General features: G+C 37.1%; 1 protein-coding gene and 1 pseudogene across 1 annotated transcript in view; one reads left to right on the top strand and one right to left on the bottom strand.

The window, feature by feature from the left end:
• The window catches only part of LOC103267911 (metabotropic glutamate receptor 1), a 353,912-nt gene extending 329,661 nt beyond the window's left edge, over positions 1–24,251 (bottom strand). Inside the window, exon 1 of the mRNA XM_008065480.2 lies at positions 23,412–24,251. Within this exon, the coding sequence (XP_008063671.1) occupies positions 23,412–24,111 (700 nt within the window). The 5' untranslated portion in view covers positions 24,112–24,251. The remainder of the gene's footprint in view (positions 1–23,411) is intronic.
• A 139-nt stretch (positions 24,252–24,390) lies between these two features.
• Positions 24,391–25,355, top strand: part of LOC103267912 — a 30,391-nt pseudogene continuing 29,426 nt past the window's right edge.

Here is a 25,355-nt window from a genome sequence, read left to right as displayed (position 1 = left end):
AGTAAAAGCCATCTACAAGAAACCCACAGCCAGCATACTCCTAAATGGACAAAAATTGGAACCATTTCCCCTGAAAACTTGAACAAGACAAGGATGCCCACTCTCACCCCTCCTGTTCAACATAATATTGGAAGTATCCAAATAGGAAAAGAGGAAGTCAAGTTATCTCTCTTTGCAGATGATATAATTGTGTACCTTGAAAACCCAAGAGAATCTGTCAAAAACCTCCTGACACTGATAAAGGCCTTTGGCCAAGTCTCAGGACACAAAATAAATGTGCAAAAGACAATCGCATTTCTTTGCACCAATAATAAACAAACAGAAACCCAAATAAAAAACACAATTCCATTCACAATAGCCACACAAAAAGTGAAATACCTTGGCATCTTCCTAACCAGAGACGTAAAAGACCTTTACAATGAAAACTACAAAACACTGCTCAAAGAAATCAAAGATGACACAAACATCCATGTTGGATCTTCCATCATGGATTGGAAGAATCAACATTGTGAAGATGTCCATCTTGCCTAAGGCAATCTACAAATTCAATGCAATACCTATCAAATTACCAGAAACATTCTTCTCAGACCTAGAAGAAACAACACAGGAATTCATATGGAAACACAAACATCCAAGAATAGCCAGAACAATCCTCAGCAAAAAAACAAAGCAGGTGGTATCACCTTACCAGACTTCAAACTTTACTGTAAAGCTACAATCATCAAAACAGCTTGGTATTGGTATAGGAACAAGCATATAGATCAATGGAATAGAATTGAGATTCCAGAAGCAAAACCTCAATTTCTCAATCAACTCATCTTCGACAAAGCCTCCGCCACCTACCACTGGGGAGAGGAGACCCTATTTAGTAAATGGTGCTGGGAAAACTGGCTGACCACATGCAGAAGATTGAAACAGGACCCCTATCTATCCCCATGAACAAAGGTTAACTCCAAATGGATCAGAGACCTAAATGTAAAACCTCAAACCATAAGAACCTTAGAAAATGAAGGACATACCCTCATGGAAATCGGAACTGGCATTCAATTCCTGAACAAAACTCGAAACCCATAGGTCATAAGAGAGAAGACAGACAAGTGGGACCTTATTAAACTGACAAGCTTTTGCAAAGCCAAAGAAATCATCAAGAGAGCAGGGAGACAGCCTACATATGGGAAAAAGTATTTTCCAACACCAAGTCTGAAAAAGGCTTAACATCTTGGATCTACAAGGAACTCAAACGTGCTGAAAAGAAAAAAACAAACAACCCCATTATAAAATGAGCAAAAGATATGAACAGACACTTCACAAAGGAAGACATCCAAGCAGCCAACAGACACATGAAGAAATGCTCAACCTCACTAATCATCAGGGAGATGCAAATCAAAACCACACTGAGATACCACCTAACTCTAGTCAGAATGGCAATTATCAAAAACTCAAAAAATAACAGCTGCTGGTGAGGGTGTGGCGAAAAGGGAACACTTCTACACTGTTGGTGGGAGTGTAAACTAGTGCAACCTCTGTGGAAAGCAGTGTGGCAATTCCTAAAAGCTCTAAATATCAACCTCCCATATGACCCCCCAATCCCCCGACTGGGAATATATCCTGAAGAACTCAAATCACTCTATAAAAAAGATACCTGCACACGTATGTTTCTCACAGCATTGTTCACAATAGCAAGAATCCGGAAGCAACTATGCTGCTCATCAAAAGAAGACTGGATCAAAAAAATGCGGTACATATACACAATGGAATAATACACAGCCATAAAAAAGAACAAAATAATGAATTTTGCAGCAACCTGGATGGAACTAGAATCTATAATACTGAGTGACCTCTCACAGAAACAAAGATCCAAGTATCACATGTTCTCACTCATATAATGGACCTTGAACATCCAATGTAATACTATAAGAAAATGACTGACAGTAGTGGGAAACTATGGTGGGGGGAGGGAGATGGGATTAACGGTAGCAAATATCTGTCTGGGGACAGGGAAACACCTCTTATCAACAAGGGTGCCTAAATGAAACATATTTGTATACCTAACCCTTAACTGTACCCCACAACATCATAATAAAAAATATTGATTAAAAAAAAAAAATAAAATAATAAATAAATAAATAAACAAAATAAAAATGTGGTGCATATATATGGTGGAATGTTATGCAGTCATAAAAAACAAAATTATGGACCTTGCAGCAACTAGGATGGATTTAGAGACTATAATACTCTGATTTATCACAAAAATAAAGAACTGAGTGATACATGTTCTCACTTATAAGTGGTGAACATTTGCCATAATACTATAAAAAAAAGATTTGGCAGTAGCTGGAAACTGCTGGGGGAATGGGGCACATAACATTAATAAGGATACCTGATCTCAAACCAGGCAAAATGGGGACCAAAGGGAGGCTCAAACTTTACCTGTGTGGTGACCATTTGTATACCTAATCCTGACTTTTATCCCTCATCTTTAAAATAAAATAAATTTTAAAATAAAATTTAAAAAGACTGCATAGTAATCAGAATCTTGGGCTTTGGAATGACACTGGCTGGGTTTGAACCCAGTATCTCCTACTATTTATCTGTGTGAATCAGAGAATCATTTTTAAACTTTCCAGAATAATAATAGTACTTGCCTTATAGGGTTATTGGGAAGATCAAATAAAGTAATGTACATAAAACAATTGCACAGTGCCTGGCACAAAATAAATAATCAATTGTGCTGCCATCATTATTCTTTTTCAACAATAACTATATTAGTCAGGGTTTTCCAGAGACAGAACCAATAGGAGATAGATGATAGAAAGAAAGATAGATAGATAGATAGATAGATAGATAGATAGATAGATAGATAGATGATAGATAGATAGATAGATAGATAGATAGATACACAGACAGATAGACAAGAAGGTGTTTATTAAGGGAACTGGCTCACATAATTATGGAGGTTGAGAAATTCCATGATAAGTCATCTGTCAGCTGGAGAACCAGAGATGCCAAGAGTATGGCTCAGTCCAAGGCCAAAGGTGGCCATTTGGGCAAGTTCTGGAGTTCAAAGTCGGGAACCCTGCAGTTCTGATGTCAAAGGACAGGAAAAGGAGGGATGAAGGGAGTTCAGGGATGAAGGGAGTTCCATCCAGGTCCTCAACCTATTACATGCTGTCTATCCACACTGGATTAGAATGGATCTTCCTTACTCTGCCCACTGATTCAAATACTAATCTCCTCTGCAAACAATCTCACAGACATACCCAGAAATGATGTTTTATCGGCTACCTGGGTATCCATTAATCCAACCAAGTTGACACCTAAAGTTAGCCATCACAATAGCAGATGTTGGAGTTACATAACCATTTATGAGTACAAGGCAGTGGATCTCAAGGTAAGGGAAGAATAAAGTTGAAGTAATTAATAGTCCATAAACAGATGAGCTTTGGTTGCACCATAAAGACTACTTTCTTTAAGCACATGCAGAAACTACATAAATATATGGCATATTTTACAATACAATAACCTTAGAAGAACTGTATTAGCTGCTGTAACAAAGTACTCCACTGGGTGGCTTAAGCCAGGCCCCCTCCCCAAGGCTTCCACCCCACCTTCTGTCCACAAAGCAGGAAGTGAATAAGCAAAACTTAATCTGTATTTACAGTCACTCCCTGAGCTCCACATTCTGTCAGATCACCGGTGACATTAGATTCTCACAGGAGTGCCAACTCTACTGTGAACAGTGTAGGTGAGTGATCCAGGTTGCGTGCTCCTTATGAGAATCTAATGCCTGATGATCTGAGATGGAGCTGAGGTGGTGATGCTAGCTCTGTGGAGTGGTTGGAAATACAGATTAACATCAGCAGTGAGGTTTGGCTGCATGGAGACCATAATAAAACAGTTGCTTGCAGACTCGTATCAAAATGCTATCAGTGAATGGCAAGTGAGTTGATGTGCAGCTGCATCTGATGGCAGGCTTGAAGTCAGAATCCGACACCTATTTTAGTCTATGTGTGGCCCACCCATTATTTTATTTACCACTTCCATGAATGCCTTTTTTATGGTGAGTTGTATAATTATTTCATTATATATGACAATGTAATAATAATAGAAATACAGTGTACAATAAATGTGATACACTTGAATCATCCCAAAACCATCCCTCCCACCAGGTCCATGGAAAAACTGTCTTCTACAAAACTAGTTCCTGATACCAAAAAGGTTAGGAACCGCTGGCTTAAACAACAGAAATGAATTAGCTCACAGTTCTGGAAGCTAAAATTCTAAAACCAAGGTGTTGATAAGATTAGTTCTGTCTGAGGTCCATGAGGAAGAATCTGTTCCATGCCTCTCTCCTAGCTTAGGGTGGTTTGCTGGCAATCTTTGGCATTTCTTGGCTTATAGATGTTTCATCTCAATCTCTGCCTTCATCTCCACATGATGTTCTTCCTGTGTGCTTGTCTCTTTCTATGCCCAAATGTCTCTCCTTTTTATAAGAATGCCAGTCATATTGGATTGGAGTTCACCCTAATGATCTCATTTTAACTTGATCATCTATCTCTGTAAAATCCTTATCTTCAAATAAGGTCATATTCAAAGTTGCTGGGCATTAGGACTGCAACTCATCTTTTTTAGGGGGGACAAGATTTAACCCACAACAAAAACAGATAGCAAAAACAATAATTATTTTTGAAATATTTGGGATAGTATAATTTTTAATAAATTTTTTTAACTACTCAAAAATGCAAAGGAAAATGCTTTTTAAGTACCATACTTATACCCAGATATAAGTAAAAACACACCTTTTCATAAAGGTAGAGCACACTCAGTTTTTACATAGGCACTTCTTAGAGAAACAGCAAGCCAAGAGATTTCAATACCATGGCTAGTCCAAATGTGAATTAGATTGTCTTTTACCAAAACCACTATTTGTTTATTCATCCAATAAATAATAATCCAGCACTTTGTGCTTAACATCATGTTGCATCTTACAAAGATATGGGAAAAATCTAGAATAAGGTACATGCTGTAGAGAGTGTTTCAGCTACTTGTGAAGATGTGAATTATGTTTCTTGTTTTGCATACCTTAAGAGTTGATGGGGCATGATCTCTAATGGTTCCAGAATGTGTGTTCTCTGAGGCTAATTTCCAGGAATCCATGCATGCTATTAAAAAGTGACTTCAGGTGTTACCTTGCCATGTCAACAAGGTGGCTAGATATTAGATGGAAATATGCCTGTCATAAGCCATTTTTCACATGAAAGACAACTCATGTTTTTCACCCAAATGCCATCGCCAAGGTTACAACCATTCTTCTGGATTAAGATTTGGCCTTGAAAAGTGTGGGCAATAATCCCCAATTCAGTAAGTATCAGACTGAATTCTCCACTAGATAAATGCCATGGAGAAATATACTGCAAAAGGCAGAGAACACAACCTCCCCACATGCAGAAGTGAAGCAAAGTTATCCGTGCATGATGCTAGAGGGGACAGCAGCTTTGGGTGACAGGTGGCACGCCTCTCTGCCAAGAAGAAGGCGTTGCTCCTGGCAGTTTTTTTAACTGAGGCATGTGACCTAAGTAGTGGCATTTCATAGCTGAGAAACCAGCTTGTGATATGCCTTTTGCTTCACTGAGAGGCGGGCCACATGTCCACAGAGGCTGCAACTCTAGCTGCAAAACATTCGCCTGTATCCTTCTTAAAATCAAATATTTATGTTGCTCTGGAAATGTAAATGGACTGTATGATTAATGGCATTTTTCCAGACAAACAAAGAAGGTGGCTTCCTTGCAAAGATGTCACTTTCTAACACAAATGCTACAAGGAGGAAAAAAGGACCAGAAAAGTGAGGGGGCAGAAAAGGTAAAAATAAGTCCCTCCTTATCAGTCTTTGGTAAAAAAAAAAAATTGCAAAAAAGGGTCTACTCTATTTTGACTAGCATAGGAGATGGAAGGCAAACTAAAACTCTGACATTCTATTCCAGATGAACAGCTCGCAATTTCCTATATGCCATTTAGCATTTTGCTCAGAGCCCTGATTCACATTATTTTGTTCATATGAAATTCCGTTTCCATCTGACTCTGCATTTACAAGACTAGCCATTACCTACGATCCAGTTCTAATGCCATTTATTCCAAGATGCCTACCTAATATCTTCAGCTAGAATCTCTGTGCCTTCCCATATTGATAAGGCAATAATCATTTCTCTCTCTCTCTCCTTCTGGACTAGAAGTAATAGCAAGAATTGCAGGGTATCCATAAAGTCTGGAGACATTTATAATATTATTTTACTGTATTACAATATACTATTTATATAATTTCTTACAGATATTTGCTTATGCTACCAAACTTTATTGACATCTGTATACCTGTATTCATTTTTGATACTTAATGCAGAGCATACTGCCTAATAATAAGTAGAAACTGTCTTTGTAAAATAAATTCATTAACTCGTTGGCTTACTGGTATGAAGTTAAGACTTGCCCTTCAAGTCAACCTACAAAGACTAAAGATGAAAGAAAATCTGAGAGTAGCCAAAGCATATGAAGAGATGAATATAAATTATCAGGAAAGTTTTCAGGGTTGTAAAGAGAAAAAGCTGGGTTACAATGACAGTCATACATCTTGTAGTAACTAGTTGTATACCCTCTCAGTTAAGTCCTCTAACCTCAAATTTTCCTTTTCAAATTGAGTACTTTGATACATATCTCTCTCAGTATAAAATCTATCATTTTAAACAAATACTGAGTAGTAGTGGTTGCTTAGAACTTTCTGGTAAATACAGAGGTCAGGAGGTGATTATTAATAATTAAAAGCCCTACGTAATCAACATTTGTATACCTAACCTTGAATTGTACTACACATTTTATAACAAAAAAATTATTTAAAAAATGAAACAAAATTAAAAGAAGAAAATAATAATATATGCTATGGTATAATATAATGCAGTTAATTGTATTTATATGAAAATGTACAGTTTCCAAAGCACTTCTATTCCTCATAGAAAGTCTGGAAGAAGAGCATGACAGACTCTTTACAGATGAGAAGACAGACTTAAAGCCATTCAGTGACTTGTCCAGAATTATGGGAATAGCTGATAGAGGAAATGAGATCAAATCCAGGTCTTCCTACTTAGCACACCTCTCACTGTACATGGGCACTGAAATCTAAAGGGAAGAGAGAGTGCCAGACACCAATAGTTATATGAAAAAAGACAATGAGAAAAATATAACATCTGAGAATGCAAATTGGCAGCAAATACAATTATTTTTCCTCAATTATTAGAAAGATAAGAGATGAAGGGTAATACTGAGTCTACTCACAAAGCATGCAGTTTATTGGATTTATTTTTGCCGTATTCAACTTTTATAAGAAAGAAGCAAATAAAAAGAAAAATAATTTATAAAGAATTTAGTGAAAAACAAAAGCTTCCACAGTTGTTGGTTCTTGGAAGTAGTAAATAACCTTCTATCTTGTTTCATTTACATTTATAGTACTAGACCATAAGAACTGATGTGAAACTCTGCAAACTCCTATATCATCAAACTCCTTACTAAGGTAGAAAAGACACTTGCCAAAGATATAACTGCGAACAAAATGAAACTATTATTTCACTTTTTAGCAGTTGACATTCCACCAGGGAGACATACTTTCAGAGCAAGGTATTCTAGCAGGAAAAGACTTAAGGGTCATCTATTAACAAGATTAAGACACATGAAGTATCTTTTGGTGTCTCATCTACATCAAGACCAGTCTCCAAAGTTAAACCATGTTGTTCTTACCTCAAAAGAGAATGAAGGAGAAGACAGCCTCATAGGTACTGATCCTGCCTAGAACATCAGCAAAACCAGCTGCCAGACTACAAGCAGTTATAGTGACAGGCAGAGGGAGAACATCGGGAAAAGTTAAGAGGCAAATAAAAAGCAAGCTCCCTCTCCATTGGTCACTGAGTCATTGCTTTACAAAGAGATTTATTTTTCCTAGCTTTTATTTATATGTATTTTAAGGATGAGGAAAGGGAAAAACAGGAAATAAGATTATTATAAACTCACAGGGGCACAGCAGTCCTCCTTCATGCTGAACATAGAAGAGAGAAAGAGAAGATATTTCAGCTACATATACACCCTGTCAAAATGCAAGAAAATACCAAGCACAGCCTCATGGCAGGCCCCAGAATGGACTAAGGAGAAACAGCAATGGGAAGAGCATCTGAGTCAGGGGAAAGACTTTTTAACTAATCTGAAGGATTATGTGACCAAACTCAAGAATTCTTTGCACACTCTACATAGAAAATTTTACTTCCATCTTTAGCATATTAAATTGTGAATGTAAAATATCTCCCCCTTCCACAGTTTTAAAAAACTTTCAACCTAACATTACCATCTATTTTATAACATACAGAAATTTCAGTAGGGATCTGTACCTATGGGGTGGGGGGTCACTGTCATTTACACATATATTAATATACTGCCTCTTCCTGAAATAGAGTTGAGACATTTTCAATTATAAAAAGTATAAAACAATGCTGTTAACGCAAGATGGAAGAAGTTAATATCTACATATATAAGCTAGGACATTTTCTGTGATTGAGTATTAAATTAGTTTTGAGTTACCTGGTAGACAAGATAAAAAAGAAACAAAAAATGTTCTCATTATCAATTAAGATGAAATATGTTAGCTCCTCAAGAGAAACAAATGGTTTCATATAACTAAAATCTTTTTTTAAATTGTTTACAATGTATTTTGTACCAGGGACATTGAACAACACAAGCAATATCTTCAACAAAAAATGCATGAAAACTATAAAGCATAGTTTACATTTCTAATCTTTGGTCAGAACTTTAAAAATAACAAAGAAAAATAATAATGTGTAATTTAGAAAAGGTCATTCTTCAGGAGGAGTAAACAAAGTCAGGAAAATAAAATTCTGGAAACCTAATTTTATTCAGAGAAGTTGGTAATCATCTTTTAAATGATACTCTTAAATATCAATTTCCTCATCTGACCTTTTTTTCTTTTCCCTTTTCCTTTTATTTCAATAACTTTGGGGGATACAAATAGTTTTTGGTCTGGGATTTAAGAGTACCCACCACCCCCACCTGGGCACATTGTACCCAATAGGTAATGTTCTTTCTGTCCCACCACTCTTTCCCCCTCTCCCCCTTCTGAGTCATCTGGCCTTTTGACAGGATCTCAATAAAGGATAATTCTAGGCTGTGATCTTTGATGAGTACCTGGTAGCCTATGTATTTAATTAAAGAAGATGGATGTTTTAGACATTGGGTCAACAGGCAGCCAATTGAATGAACTGCTATGAAAGCTGAGACTCCTTGCTTATATCTTGGGATTGTACACACTAAAGACAATCTGAACTAACACTACTAGAAATTTGTGGTTTCCAATCTCTGTTGTGGTCTCTAAAGCCTGCTCTCTTTGTATTTGACTCGTTCCTTCTCTCTTTCCCTTCATTGAATAATTGATAAAACAAAGGTACCAAATGTCATTTTCAAACCTTTTCTTTTCCTCTTCCCCATACCAAATTATATCTTCACCCAGAGGAAAAGATTCTATTCATGGTTGGTCCCACTACAATTTTGTCCTGCCTTCTCAGCAACCCTGCTTCATCAATCATCTCCAATTTTTCCTTTTCAACTCCCCCTTTTTCATCAGTCTATAAAACTGCTTATTTTGTTCCCGACCTAAAGATTTTTTTTTTTTACTTAGAAGTGCCTCTCTCTCTAGCCACCATTGTGTCTCTCACCTTCCCTTCTCAGTCTCTAGGACCAATGTTCTATATCAGCAGCCTCCACTCTTCCTGACCTCTGCCCTTCCAGTCGATTTAGAAATCAAGAGAGTATGAGAAGGGTTGAAGCTAGAAAAAACTGGAGGAAACTTGCTATGATATGAATGTCTCTCAAAATTTCTGTGTTAAAACTTAATCCCTAAAGTGTTAGAATTAAGAGATGGAGACTTTTGAGAAGTTATTAAGTCCCTATAAATGGATTGGGGGTCCTTATAAAAGAGCTGAAAGAAACTAGGTCAGACCTCTTTTGTCCTTTTGTTCCTTCCACCATATGAAGCTGTAGAGTTATCTGCATCTTTTCAGGAGGATGCAGCAAGAACAGAATCAGAGAACAGTCCTCACCAGACAGCAAACCTGTTCCTGCCTTGTTCTTGGACTTCCCAGCCTCCAGAACTCTGAGAAAATAAATTTCTATTGTTAATAAGCTGCTCAGTCTATGGGAGTAAAATGACAGAGTGAAAGCAATCTGGTTTCACTCTACCCCACAGAAAACCAAAAACAAATATTCAGTGGTAAGACTGTTACATTCAATATCACAGAATTCAAAGCTGAGGCTGTGAAGATCCTTGAGGTCACAGAGAAGTGAAAAACTGTGAGTGGAAGAAAAGGAAACACAAAATCAGCAGCTTCACACTGTAGACAGTGCATTCATGGGTCCTCTGGGCATGAACCGTTAACCAGACTCCTCAAACAGCTGAGGAATCTCCAAATTAAGATCCCCTCTCCCCAATCTAAGATGGGTAGTGCTTAAAACTTGTGTGAGAGCTGTGGCAAACCTGGGCATAGGGCACCATCTAGTGCTAAAAAGGAAGCAGTGATCTAGGGCTCAGGGCACTCAAAAGGCAAATTGCACAGCACATCTGAACACATATCACTAGAAAGACCAAACCAACCCAGACAATGAAAACTGGAATAAATAATGAATGGTTCAATGAGAATATGAAGCTGTATATTCATAAGAAACACTATGAAACAAGGAACCATGACTCCCCAAATGGACAAAGTAAAAAGCCAGTGACTGACCTATTGAGATGGCAGTATGTGAGCTCTTAGGTCAAGAATTCGAAATAAGAGTTCTAAGGAAACTCAGGGAACGCCAAGGTGACACAGACAAGCAATTTAGAAATTTATCAGAGAACTGTAGCAAAGAGATGGAAATAAGTTTTAAAAAACCAAACAGAAATTCTGGAACTGAGAAATATATTGACTAAACCAAAAAATGCATCAGAAGGTCTCAACAGCAGAATTAATAAAACAGAAGAAAAAAATCAATTGAGCCTGAAAATAGTTTTCTTTGAAAATACACAGTCAGTGGAGGAAAAAAAGGGGGGAAATAAGGAATGCCTATGAGATAAAAAAAAAACCTCAAAAACACAAATCTAAGAGTCATTGGCCTTCACGAATGTGCAGAGATAGCCAGGAGTAGAAACCTCATTCAAACAGTAACAAAAAGTTTTCCAGTCCTAGAAAAAAATATAAATATTCAGGTATAGGAAGGGCAGAAAACACAGATTTGACTCAAATAAGACTATCCCAATGCATAAATAAATAAACTCTCAAAGGTCAAGGACAAAGAGGAAATCCTAAAAGCAGCAAGAGAAAAGAAGAAAACAACATAAATGAGCTCCTAATTTGTCTAACAATAGACTTCACAAAAGAAAGCATACAGGTCAGTATACACACCTTCTCTCAAAAAAAAAAAAAAAAAGTAAGTTCACAGACAAATTCATAATACTCTAACACTGTTGTGAATATAAATTACCCAGTCTCAGGTATTTTGTTATAGCAGCACCAATGAACTAAGGTACTCTGGTACCGAGAACTGTTTCTGTAGTCCTCTCTCCTGTCAGCTCTCTTTGCCATCGCTCCTTTCTTGAAACTCGCTACTTCCTTGGCCTCCATAAAGTCTGATTCTTTCCTGGTTCTCTTTCTTTCTCCTTCTATTTTTCCAACTTTTCCTTTTCCTTCGCTTTTCTGAATCCTCTTTTTCATTTTCTGCCCTTGACCTTCTTCTCTTTTCACACTATAGCCTCCCCACCTTGGCCATCTCATCTACTCTCATAGTATTAACCACAGGTATTTGCTGACAAATCTCAAATCTACTTCTCTTTCCAGATCTTTGGCCCATGGGATCTCTTGACAATAGTCCCAAAGATACCATAAAATCAAACAGTCTAGAATTCATTTTTTTCCTAATCTGTGCATCTTTATTCCCTATTTAGTCCTACAAAATAGAAATCCAGGAGTCATTCTAGACTTCTTTTTTGAATTCTCCTAATCAATCAGCTACTAAATCTTAAACTCCCTGTTATGTAACTGCCAAATTCATTCTGTCTTTTCCCTTTCCATTAACACTTTCTTTAGAAAAGCTCTTATCATCTCTTGACTGAATTGATTAATTAATTCAATTGACTTGTCCTTCACCTCCTGCATCAATGGCCTCCTAACTTTTCTTGTAGTTTCCAATTTAACTCCCTTTCCTAATTTGTTCTCTCCAAAGCTTTCTAGGTGCCCTGTCCAAAATAGAAATTCTATCATGATTTCTTCCTGCTTAAAATCTTTCACTAGCTTACCATACTCATGAAATAGAGTCTCAATTCCTTTGCTTGATAAGCTTGTCCCACTATGACCAAAGTCTTTTCTCTCTCTTCAGCTTAATTCTTCTATACTTTTAATCCCAGAACATATACTTCAGAATTAGTGATATTCTTAGAGTTCTCTAGGCACACTTTGTTTTCTCTGTTAATAATTATTCCATTGCTTCCTCCTCTTATTCCTCTAGTAAAGTGGACCTTAAATGACACCCCTTCTATGAGTTTTCCCTCACTTTTTTTCCTGGTGCAGAAAGAGCTAGTCATACTTCTGTCTACCTCATACCTACTCCTATAGATATGTGATATTTAACAAACTGAATTTATGTAGCCACTGAATAATAATCACTATATGGTGACCTTCTAGATAGAAGGATTATAGTTCATCTACTCTACTCCTCAATGACTATAGCAGAGGTCAGCCTAAAGAAAGTGCTCACTAAGAATATATTTAATTGAGATAGAAATCTGAACATGACTTTTTCTTTACCAACAGAGAAATACTTGTTAACCAAAAGGTGAAAATAACAGCAGATTTATTTATCCAGGAAAAGGGAATATTGCTTGTTTATTGTTAGTTCACTTTTTCTATATTCTTTTATCTCCTGATCAGAACTCCAAATGCCCAAGCTATAAGAGATAAGATAGACAAGTCGGACCTCATCAAACTGACAAGCTTCTGCAAAGCCAAAGAAACCATCAAGAGAGCAGGGAGACAGTCCATGAACGGGGAAAAAACATTTGTCAGCTGTATATTGACAAAGGTCTAACATCTAGGATCTATAAGGAACTCACACATGCTGAAAGAAAAAAACAAACAGCCCCATTACAAAGAAGGCAAAAGATATATGAATAGACACTTCTCAAAAGAAAATATATGAGCAGCCAACAGATACATGAAAAAAAAAATGCTTGGCCTCACTAATCATCAAAGAAATGCAAATTAAAACCACACTGAGATACCACCTAACTCCAGTCAGGATGGCCATCATCAATAACTCAAAAAATAACAAATGCTGGAAAGGATGCAGGGAAAAGGGAACATGTCTACACTGTTTGGTGAGAGTGTAAACTAGTACAAACTCTGTGGAAAACAGTTTGGCAATTCCTAAAAGATCTAAAATTCAACCTTCCATATGATCCTGCAATTTCCCTACTGGGAATATCCCCGGAGGAACCCAAACCATGCTATGAGAGAGATACCTGCACATGCATGTTTACTGCAGCGTTGCTCACAATAGCAAAAACATGAAACCAACTGTGCTGCCCATCAAGAGAGGACTGTATTTTAAAAAGTGGTACATATACATGATGGAATATAACGCAGTCATAAAAAAGGACAAAACTATTAACTTCACAGCAACTTGGATGGACTTAGAGTCTATAATACTGAGTGCTCTATCATAAAAACAAAGAATTGAGTATCACATGTTCTCACTCGTAAGTGGACCTTGAACAAATATCATAATACTATAAGAAAAGGTTTGGCAGTAGTGGGAAATTGCCAGGGGGGAGCACACCTCATCAGCAAAGATACCTGCATAATGAACATTTGTATACTAACCCTGAATTGTACCCCACATCTTTAAAATAAAAAAAAATTTACGTCTTTTTTAAATAATTTATTCTCTTGAACATACAATCAACAATTTGTTTATTGATGTTTTCTTATTCTGCCTTTTGTAACAAACAAATTATAAATGTGTTAGAGTACCACGGAGAACAGAGGAAACTGCCTCAGAGCATACAATAGCTGTCAAATAAGCTGTCCAACCAAAGAATTTGCAGTTTTGGCCTCATGCTGTGGGTGCAATTGTTGTGAAGGGAGAGAGAATGAGAAGCAGAATATGTGCTACTCAGTGTTAGCAACTAGACAAGATACACCTTTTCCTTCTTTGTTTTCACACCTCCACCCCAGAACTTTCCTATATTTATTTCATGCAGGCTCACCTAGGTTAAGGATGTCTTCTTCTTATTAAAGCTTAGAATAACTTGACAACAATAATAACATATTTACCTAGCCCTATACAGATCACTATCACATCACATCTGCACAGTAAACTTAGATTACTGTTTTTCGTACATTTTTCCCTAATGGATTTCTAATCATGGCTAATTTCATGAATCCTTTGGTCCAATTCTATTTCAGATTTCTGAGATCCAACCTGAGTCATCCTTCTCTAATTTTCTTATCCTTAATCATTCCATACAACTGCTTCTTACTTGATATAGAGATGATATCACAGAGATACCTGGTCAAATGTGATCTCCCACTCTTAACTACAGCCTTCACTGTGAGGAAAAAAAAAATCCTTTCTTTTTTCATTTTGACAAGGTGCTAATTTCTTGTCTTACTTTATTTTTCTACACTGAGGGTTGGAGGAAAATAGTTAATTTATAATCTCTTCAACTAAAGCTTCATGTAGAAGTTGGAAGTTTATTTTTTCTGTGAAGGGAGTTTTATTAAAAGATGATAACAAGCAGAAATATGAAAGTAGGGTTGCTTAGATGCAAAAGAAGAACCAGATCTGTTGAGACAATAGCTTGATCAAGACTTTCCAGGGAAATGTGAAAAGGAGGTGAATTAGGAGCAATAGAAGTTGAAGAAGAGAAGAGATTTCTGTTTTTCAGAGACTTTCTGATATTTAAAAGTTCAGAAATAGAACAGTTTTTGGCAATGTCAAGGATGCCAGGGTGTGGTCAAGGTAAGTGGGTTCCTAAAGTGAAGGTAAGGAACACAGAGTTGAGTTCTATGAAGTATGAAAATAGGTATCAATGGGTCACACACATGAATGTTGGGATCACCCAAAATAAGGCAAGAGTTGACACTAAGAGGAAGACTATCAGTGGTGAGAATGAGTTTTCAGAAAAGAACAAAAGGGGAGTCTCCTAGAAGCTGCTGAATGCTAGCAGCAAAGTTGAGAAGAATGTAGCTGGGCCAGATGGTACAAATCTCACATGAGGGGAAACTGTGGGGTGGATCATGTGAGTTAAAAAGTAAGCAAGCAAACAAACCAACCCTTGGTCTAGGAACATATCTAAAACAAAGCAAAATTAGTCCTGGCTTTGCTAATAATACATTTTGTGATCTGTAGCAAGTCATTTTCTTTTATTTTTCTGGGCTTTTGTTTTCTCATTTGTAACATTTAGTTTCCTAAATTATGTTAGATACTGCACTTTTTTCTTAACCAGGAATTTCATTTTTATCTTATGTTTCTAGATTTGGGGGTTAAAAATCTATACTTGATTAATTGATTGCTTGCACTTGCTCAATATTCATCAGCTGAGAAGACACCATCTCTCTGGTGGCGGTTTAACAAAAGCAACAAAAAGGTATTTATGTGTACCATCTCCTTGTTCTCTGAAACGTGCTATGAGGTATATAACATATAGCGATTATCATCCTCATTTTATAAAGAAAACTGAGATGTATATGCAGTTTCCCATAGTCTTTAGTGCATTTTTCAAAAAGTAATTAAATGTGTTTTTTTATAACCCATGAGCCTATAACTTTCTTTATATTTCTGTGTCTCTTCCAACAGACCATGTGACCTTTGAGGATAATGATAATAGTAATAGTAATAATCATTATTATTATTACTGTGATTATTATTATTTTACCATATGTGTTCCTAGCACCAAAGAAAGTATGTGATGTATAATAGGCACGTGCATTTATTAATACATTTCTTTATTAGAAAGCAAATAAATTACTTGATAATCTAAGAATGTATATGCCCCAAAAACTTGTACTTCAATTGACAATCAAGTGTTTTACTTGAATCTTCAATTTGTTCACTATAAAGTGAGTAAAATAGATAATTCTAAAATTGACAAATGGGTATTTCTAAGCACGAAGTTTCTGTTTGAGGAAATAAATTCTCTTCATAAAAACATTAATTCTCTATTTGGCACTACAATGACTTAAGTTTAAGATAGCAAAACTTCCTGTGAAACTGAAGACAAAAATTATAATTTCTCGTGCAAGCTATGATTTGAAATATAGACATTCACAGAGAACAATTAAGTAGAAAGAAGTAAATATTTCTAAGTAAATTTGAAATCTAATGATAACACTTTATTGGATAAGACAGTGACATCATTTTGACAAGGATTTATGTCTTGTCATAACTCTGGTTTTCAATTACAGTTTCTCTGAAAATTGATAACCTTCTCCTACATTCTTCCTAACTTTGCTGCTATCATTTACAGCTTCTAGGAGAATTTCATCAGCTTCTCCTCATCTGTTCTTTTCTTCCCCTACTGAGATGTTGCTTCCAACATAATATCAGAACAGCATGCACTATGAGTTTTTTATTGGTTGTAGGTTTTCACTAAACTTTTTTGTCCTTGACTGGTTCTCCAGCCATCTATGGTCTTACTAAAGGGTATGTTGAAAACATGGCTTTTGATAAGTTTTACTTTTTTGATAAAATCACTCCAGTGACTGCCCAGAAAGTTATTAAAAATCCGTAAAACACTCATTGGATATTAGCTTCATACATCACCCAGACAAAAAAACATCAGTGACTGAAGAAGAGTGACAACTGCCAAGCCACAAGATAGTAACATACAATGGAAGATACCACCACCATCTACCCTATGCAGGACAGCCCCTTATAAAATTTGCTGCAAGGTAGATGTAGACACAGAGTAATGGTATGGCAAAAGGATCCAAAAAAATTTCAAGTCGACTCAAAATAATAAAGAAGTCTCTTTTTTCAACTTTGGATTTCACCTTACTTCTATGCACATACTAGCTATTCACTAAATAATGATAAGTAGTATAGAAAATATTTGATAAATCTAGCCAATATAGGGAAGAAAACAATTATAAAAATCCAAAAGTATGGCAATCTGGGGTCATTTTGGGTAGGAATAATTGGCTTTATATTTTTCAATAGGCTCCAAGATTGCCACTGTATCCCAACATAATGAAACAATTTATATTCACCATTACTCGGTAAATTAAAGGAAAGTATCTATTAAATTGAGCACTATCTTTAAAATAAGTTAGGAAACTATACAGTAGTGTTTGCAAAGATCACCTTGTGAAATGTTTGTTTTTTGTTTGTTTTTTGTTTGTTTGTTTGTTTGTGTTGGGACTTCACTCTGTTGCCCAGGCTGGAGTGTAGTGGCATGATCACAGCTCACCGCAGCCTCGACCTCCTGGACTTAGGCGATCCTTCCAGTTCAGCCTCCTGAGTAGCTAAGACTACAGGCAAGCACCACCACACCTGGTTAATTTCTTTATTTTTTGTAGAGACAAGGTCTTGCTCTGTTGCTCAGGCTGGTCTCAAACTCCTAAGCTCAAGCAACCTTCCCATCTTAGCCTCCCAAAGTTCTGGGATTACAGGCATAAGCCACAGTAACTGGTCAACCTTGTAAAATGTTTTAAATGTAAAAGGTTGGGGTTTTAAATTGTCAATTCTCAAGAATAAAGAGTATAGGTAACTCAGTTAGAGAATCAAGGTTATGGGTAAACAAGGTTTTACCCATGATGCAAACTTTTTTTCTTTAATCACAAATAAAGTACTTCATAACTATCTCTAGTTTTTCTTTTGTGCACTCACCCATGCTTGCTAATAATGTCTTTTCTCTTGGCCAAAGTTCATATCAAATTGAACATATTAAATCCAAGCATGGGCTGTATAAACATAGAGAATCATGGGTTCGAAACCTACTCGTCATAAGCCTGTTTATTACACCAGAATGCTCATGGTCGTTCTGGCTTACAAAACTGTCTCCTCTCTCTTTGTGCCTAACTCTTTGCAAAATTAAAGTCTCCCATAAATATTCCTTTGGAGCCTTTTTTGCTTCCCAATTATTTTAGCAACTCAGTACCTAGAATTCTACAGTAACTAATTTTTTATAGTTGGTTTTTCCTTTCCCATCAAATGGATCTCCCCTACACATTTTAGTAAAAAATTGCTTTATTTTAATTATGCCAGCTCTGCTTATTTATTTCTTGAAACCAAAATTATTTGGCCCATGCTTCAAGGTTCTCCATTACTTGTCCTTCATATTCCTTAAGACTCATGTAATCACAGAATATTAGAACCCATTTCTATCTTTATTGTTTGTTCCTAATCCAGACTCTTTACTCCAACTAAGTACACCTGCTTATTTTTTCCTCCATGGGTATGCTCTCAACATTGCTTCTAACTTTTACAAATGCTATATTTCCATTCAAAACACAAACCAAAATTTCCTTTTCTCTAGATAATTGCACCATTAATTTTCTTTTCAGTATTTCCTAAAATTGTACCAACTCATGTTTCTAAATGTCTATACTGCAATGATTGTTTTTACTTATTTTACACGTATTTAAACTGTACTCCTCTAAAAGTGTAAATTACTTAATAGCTGAGACTAGTCTTGAAATTTATTGTATACAGTTTTTATGCAGTTAATCTTTATTTAGAGTTGATTATCTGTTCTGATGACCTTTCATTTAAACTACTAATGGTTATTTGCATATCTACAAAGTAAAAAAACACACTGGAGAAAAGCACACTAGGTTTTAAAGTGTATAATTAGATCCTGAGAACACAAAGCTGGGTTGTTAAGATAAATTAAATAATCAAAATTCTAGAACTACTGATAAGTTAGGAAGGTAGATTTAAGCTAATAATTTGCATTTTAAAAAATCAAAGTTATACTCTTGAATAAACTAATAATAATAATAACAATATTAATAGCTGTTCAAGCATAAAAGAAAGGAGATATGGCTTAGTAGCAGCACATATTTTTTAAAAGACCTTGGGATTAATTGATCTAAGATCTACTTGAGTCAGCTATACTGGTGAGGAAACTGGAAATCAGAATATATGGATGAAGAAACTGGTGAGGTATGTATGGCATAAAAGAAAGAAGATTCATTGATGACAAATATCATGAAAGGAATTTAATTCTCTTGGATGACTCCCCGCAATCGATAAGGAATTGGTGGAAATGTCAGGTTATCGGTTTTAAGTCATTTATAAGAAAACTGACTAAAAGTCAGGTAAAATTATGTTTCTGAATTCAACTCTTACATTCTCCCACTCTCATTAGAAACTCTAGTCTTTAGAAAACTTCAAGCGTGGGCAAGCATGTAATGGTGGTGTTTTAAGTATCCTTTATTGGTTAGTCTGCATAAACTTTCAAGACATATCTATTATTTATTATATGATAAAAATAGAGTAATTTATTAAGGTAAGTCTCTGTGAAATAGGTTGCAATCAAGACAAGAAAGATATAATGTTATCAGTATATAGGTGGTAAACATGATATTTAGTAGCTACAAAAGTGTTGTAGTAGTTGTGTTAGTGAAAGTAATAACTAACTTATTCATTTATGACTCAGGAAGCTCTTCCTTTCATGCTATTATACTTGTAAGTTAAGTTTTAAGTTTAAAAAGTATTTTAAAAGAACACATCAGATTTTAAAAAGAAGCCATAAAGGTCAATTTTATATAAAGTGCAAGCAAATGTCCAAAAAAAAGTTTTACCACAATGAAAACCTAACTGTAAACAAAAATTCACCTTAACTTAAAGTGAATATTTTCATAAGAAAAACAGTATCACTAAACCCTTTAATATATCAATACTCATCTGACTATCTGAGACAAAATACGGAGAGAAAAAGGCAGAATTTATCTAATCAGAAGAAAAACTTTTTGAAGTTACAAACTCAAAAAATATTTTTATTAGACTTGTTCAATGCTTTGAACTTAATTAAGCAGATTTATCTTTAAGTGTTGTTTTCTACAATGCTTTTAAATGATAAATTTATGTATCATCTTATCAGAAGAACAGAATACAGTGTCCTTGGCCAAGATACTCTTCTCTGAAGTAGACTATTTCTGCACACTATACTTAGCATATTTAAAGACTGACATTCCAGGTGGGTTGCTTGCTCCAAACTGCATTCAAGTTTTATTTGTGAATGAGGCTTCATTACTTCAATACCCTGCCTCCTCCTTGACAGAATCATCTTAACATTCTCTTCAGGAACCAATCATGAAAAATTTCTGGAAAGCCTAATGCAGGTAACTCAATGTGCATTGATTCTCTTTTATGTTAAGGAAACTGTCAGTTGTCATGGCCAGAGGACGAGTGTGGTACAAATGATATGACAGAAGATGAAAAAGAATGTAAAAGAATATAACAACTAAATTCTAACTGGTTAAAAGAAAATACAGAAAAGACCTCCAAGTTTAGCTTCATTATAAAATACAGTAATAGAAAAACAATTGGAGCATTAAAAAAATATTATTTTAAAGTCGTCACAATTAATGGCAGAAATGAAGCACTAAGTCCAATGACTTAGTGCTTTTGATGTTAACTAATATAACTAATTATCTATTAGGTTAACTTCTTATAAAAGAAATGATATAATGACTTTATTAGGGAATGGTAGGTTTAGGAAGGTGAGGTGAAGGTCACTGGAGGTCTAAGCTCCAAATTATTGATATCCAGACAAACCTGCTTCCTTGCTGAATAGTGCTCAGATGGCAGAGACAACACTGATATGTGGTCTTAGCTGCTATTTGACAGGGAACTCTCACCAGTAGGTGACCCCATCAGTCTGAGAGCAGAAAAATTGCTAAATGATCCAAGAAAGTGCCTATAGGTTAGTACACCATGGGTTCCTGAGAAGCAGGAGGGCAGAGCCTCTGGAAAAATGAATTTTCAGTTGGAGCTTACACAAAGAAGCCTACACAAAATTTCTTTAAAGACAGAAGGAAACAAGTAATTTCGTATTCATAGATGTAATGTCTAATAAGTAGTTAATTCCCTTTGAGAAATAAACAAACAAAGCATTATATATAAATGGCAAGGTGAATGGTGTAATCTTTCAGTAATATAATAAACCCCAGTGATGGCTATAACCCTGTTCTATGAATATAATCCAGTCTGGAATCAATGACTATAATAGTATGGAGACATTGTTTTTGTCATATAGCACCAGTCAAAAGATGGAAAGGAAACATAGTAATCCAAAATACCACATGGATAAAATTATAATATCGGTCCTTCCTCAGCAAAATTGGCAAACACAAGTCCAATCAATTTTCCAAAAACATAATTCTAGTCCTCAGAAAGAAATCCACTCTCAGCAATTAATTTCAGCAAAAGGCTGCAATTGGAAAACAGATTGAAGGAGGGTCTTTCTTCTACTCTCCTCCTCCCTCCAAATAAAAGATCTTATAATAAATCATGGAAAATAAAACTACTGTATAAAAATGATGAAATAGTACTTCTTTCTGAATGAATAACTTACACTTCTAATATCAATAATCAATTATCTTCCTCAATGAAAGAGAAGTATTAAATATTTAAATAAATCACATTCAATCTAGATTTTGCCATTCTTCATGTAGAGATCTATCTATGCTGATATTCAACATGTTTTTATCTTGTACTTTCAGAATGTTCCATCTAAGCACTAGAGGAAACTACAGTAAATGTTAAAATGTAGAAAATTAAGATTGAGCATTAAAATGTAAGGAATTAATATCTGAATTTAAGTTTGTGTTTTAAAAAAGTAATGAATTTTTGTTTTCAAAAGTAATGAATTTTTGTTTAAAAAGAGGCTCATGATTAAAAATCAAGATTCAAAAACATGAGTCAGTTGTTGAAAGTCACAATATCTCAACAGAAAGTTTTTTTTTCCAACAGCAAAGTCTGAAACTGTAATGTGTAATTCCACATCATTTTTATTTATTCTGAAAACTCTGTTTCCTTTATAAATCAAAGCATCTGTTTTCACTAACAAAAACATATAACCTCTTCAGAAAGAATGCTTCTTAATTTCTATTATCAGACCTCACACCAGTAACAGAATGTTGCAGAAATGTTTTTTAAACATGAGGCCATGTTTATAGCTTTTTAAAAAAATATTTGATTTAAAGAAATACGAATACAGCAATACCATCAAGCTTATACATGTGAATTGTTCTAGATATTAATTTATAACCAGGGCCTCAGCTTCTTCATAAACCTACTGGGAGAGTTAAGAGTAGATAAGTTCAAAAATCTCATTTTATTAAAAAAATTCATATAGTCTAAAGTGAAAGGAGTAAAGAAAATCTTTATATAAAAAACTATATGAGGATATACAGCTATAAGTCTTTGGGGGGGAATCAAAGCTTTTTACCTTATGTAAATCTATTTCATTTTTAAAAGCCATTTTAAACCTGATATCTATTTTGTCATTAGTAGCTTATAATCGGTCTAACTTTAAACTCTAATGTGCAAGTTTATTGTGTTAGAAGAAAAGACTAGAAACCAAAACTCAAATCCAAGAAGTCTCCATCCAGTACTATTTCTCATAAAAACAAGACAAATTCTTGGGAGACTTACGGAATCTGAACAATTTTAGCATATGAAGTGAGAAGAAAATAAATAAGTGTTTTAAATTACTCACTTTTCCTTTGTAAATAAGGTACTCCAGAATTTACAATGTAAGTTTTTGACAAACTGAGGAAGATGACTGCACTAGTTCTACATTCACGGGAAATCCTGAATGTGTAAGAAGGGGCACAAGAGGATAAAGAAACAAACCCCTTCCGCTGCTCAAGACAAGATAAAGCTTTCAGGTCCAATTTGTGGGACAGTAACCTCTTTTTGCTAACCACTCACACTGATCAGCTCATTATGCCTGGAAAATCAGAGCCAGTCACTGAAGGGCGATATCACACCTTGGACAAAAAAGTCTTCCAAACACAAAATCAGAATATGAGAGTCAACAAGCTTTTAATCCTAAAATCTATAGTCGGACACTTTGCATGGAGAATCTGATATCCTTTCAGCTCCTGTTATCCTCCCAGAAACGCCATAGACACCGTTTTCCCACACTGTAATCATAAGGGAATGAGGATAATAGGAAATGCCCGGGTGGGCGTGTACTGAGAAGGGTAAAGCCTGTTCCCCACAGTGCCAGAAATAAACAGGAAAGATATGAGGACCCAGGAGCACACCATGCAGTGTCCTGGCTTTTCTCAGTACCTTTCTTTCCCAAGTAGAATGCCTACCTTCCGTGTGGACTGCAGAGACATAGGTCCAATTGTAACGTTTGACTATGTCAAGCATCGCCCTTGCCTGCAAAGTGTCAGAAGGGACAACCCTCAGGAAGTACTTGTACAAAGTTTTGTCACTCAGGTCGATGCTTGTGGCTGAATAAGCGATCTGGGGGATGTCGAAGAGCTGGAGCAGGTTCTGCACTTGAATAGCTACGGAGCTGGAGCCCGGACCGATGACGCCCGCAATGGGCTTCTTAGTCCTTCCTGGGGGGAGGGACTGGCCGTCAGGCAGGCACCGGTTGAGCCCGTCCTTCTCGTCTCGAATGGAAATCAGAGAGTCCCTGATGAACTCAATGCTCTGCTCCAGAGCCACGGAGGAGTGCCAGCAGGAGTCCCGGATCTCACTGCCCAGGGTGATGTTGGGCAGGAGGACCGGGTCCGCGTTGATCTTATCCAACGTGTGGAACATGGCTTCCACCCTCTGGATGCCGTATTGCTCCCTGATCTCCCCACACTTCCTCTCGGGCACCTTCTCGGCCGGAGGCTGGTGGTGGACCGAGAAGAGGGCCCCGATGATGACATCTCCGTCCATTCTGGCCACCGAGCGCTGAGACGAGGCTCCCGCCAGAAGCACTTTCCTGCCGGGGCTTCTGGGGAGAAGGGACATCTCCCAAAAAATCGCCGGGAAAAAAACCAAGAGGAGCCGGACCATCGTGGAGAGGACGTGGTCCACAGCCGGCCAGCCGCGTTCCCACGCCGGTCCTGCCTGCAGGCTGCGGGCGCGCAACGCCGCGACGCCCCACTCTCTTCTCGTGGCGCGGCGCCCCTCGCCAACGCTGCTCGTCCCACGCCTCCGCCGCCTCCGCCGCCGCCCCTTCCCCTCCGCCGCCTCCTTCTGGTCCTCCACGACCGCCCCCACGCCCGGGAGGCGTTTTTAGGGGAATTCGAATCTCCTTCTTCACCGGTGCATCAGTGTCAATCGATCAAGAGTATGCTGGGCGTCGTGGTGGCAGCCGTGAGCAGGACGCTGCTGACCAAAGAGAGAGAGCCAAAACTCCGTCACCAGGGGGGCTGTGTTAAAACTCTGGGATCAGTGATGTTAACAGCTGCCCTACCCAGTTCATTTTCGCACATCCTGATACGGGCTGCAGGGACAGCTTGGAAGGCAACTCTGGTCATTGAGGAAGGTGGTGCGTCCTCACCGGTCCAGTCGGGCTGGCTGCAGAGAGCCTCCCCGCCCGCCCTCTTCCCCAGCATAAAGTCTCTTCCTGATACCCTAGTACCTATCATGCTTTCTGACTTGGAGGATGGTGGGGAAAGGGAGAAGAGAGGAGGGGGGACCTAGGTCGTTAAACCCAAGAGAACTTTAAGGATTTGTGAAAAGATCAACTTTTTCCCAGAAGAAAAAAATAGGTACCTAAGTTTAAAGGTGGAGCCCTTACTTTAAAATAAACGCCGATAAGGGGCGCCGCTTTTACTTTAACTTTGAGGGGCTGTTGAAACCCTGACATACAATCCAAGCTGTAAATATAAATTTGCCAGCTTGAGGAAAATCCATATTAGTTACTAAGGCAACGCCTGGTAAAGTCTCCGTATGTAGGAGTTTAGTATGATTTCCCCCTAAGAAGTCAAGCTTACTATAGATGTTCAAGGAGAAGGGGTGCAGATAAGGTAACTTGTTTCCCGCGATGGGGGGGAGTGGTGGTAGAGGGGCTCCTGCACTCTGCTAAATCGGGACCTTTGGGCTTCGCATAGTTGATAGGGGACGGAGGGGAGCTTCCTGGCAGCTGTCGCTGCTGCAGCCTGTGCCGTGCCGCCTTCAGGACCCTGGACAGTGCCGGTCCAGCAGCCAGCCATCCCCCACCCGCAGGGCCAGCAAGGGATGCTTTGACCCATGAATTGCAATTCCTTGACACCCCCCACCCCCCGCGCCCCCGTTGGCTCTTTCAACCTCTC

The sequence above is a fragment of the Carlito syrichta genome, unplaced genomic scaffold, assembly GCF_000164805.1.
Source record: "Carlito syrichta isolate Samal-C Ts95f unplaced genomic scaffold, Tarsius_syrichta-2.0.1 Scaffold308529, whole genome shotgun sequence".
In the NCBI taxonomy this organism is placed as follows: domain Eukaryota; kingdom Metazoa; phylum Chordata; class Mammalia; order Primates; family Tarsiidae; genus Carlito; species Carlito syrichta.
Note: the sequence above shows the minus strand (reverse complement) of the source record. Positions and strands in the feature narration are given on the sequence as shown.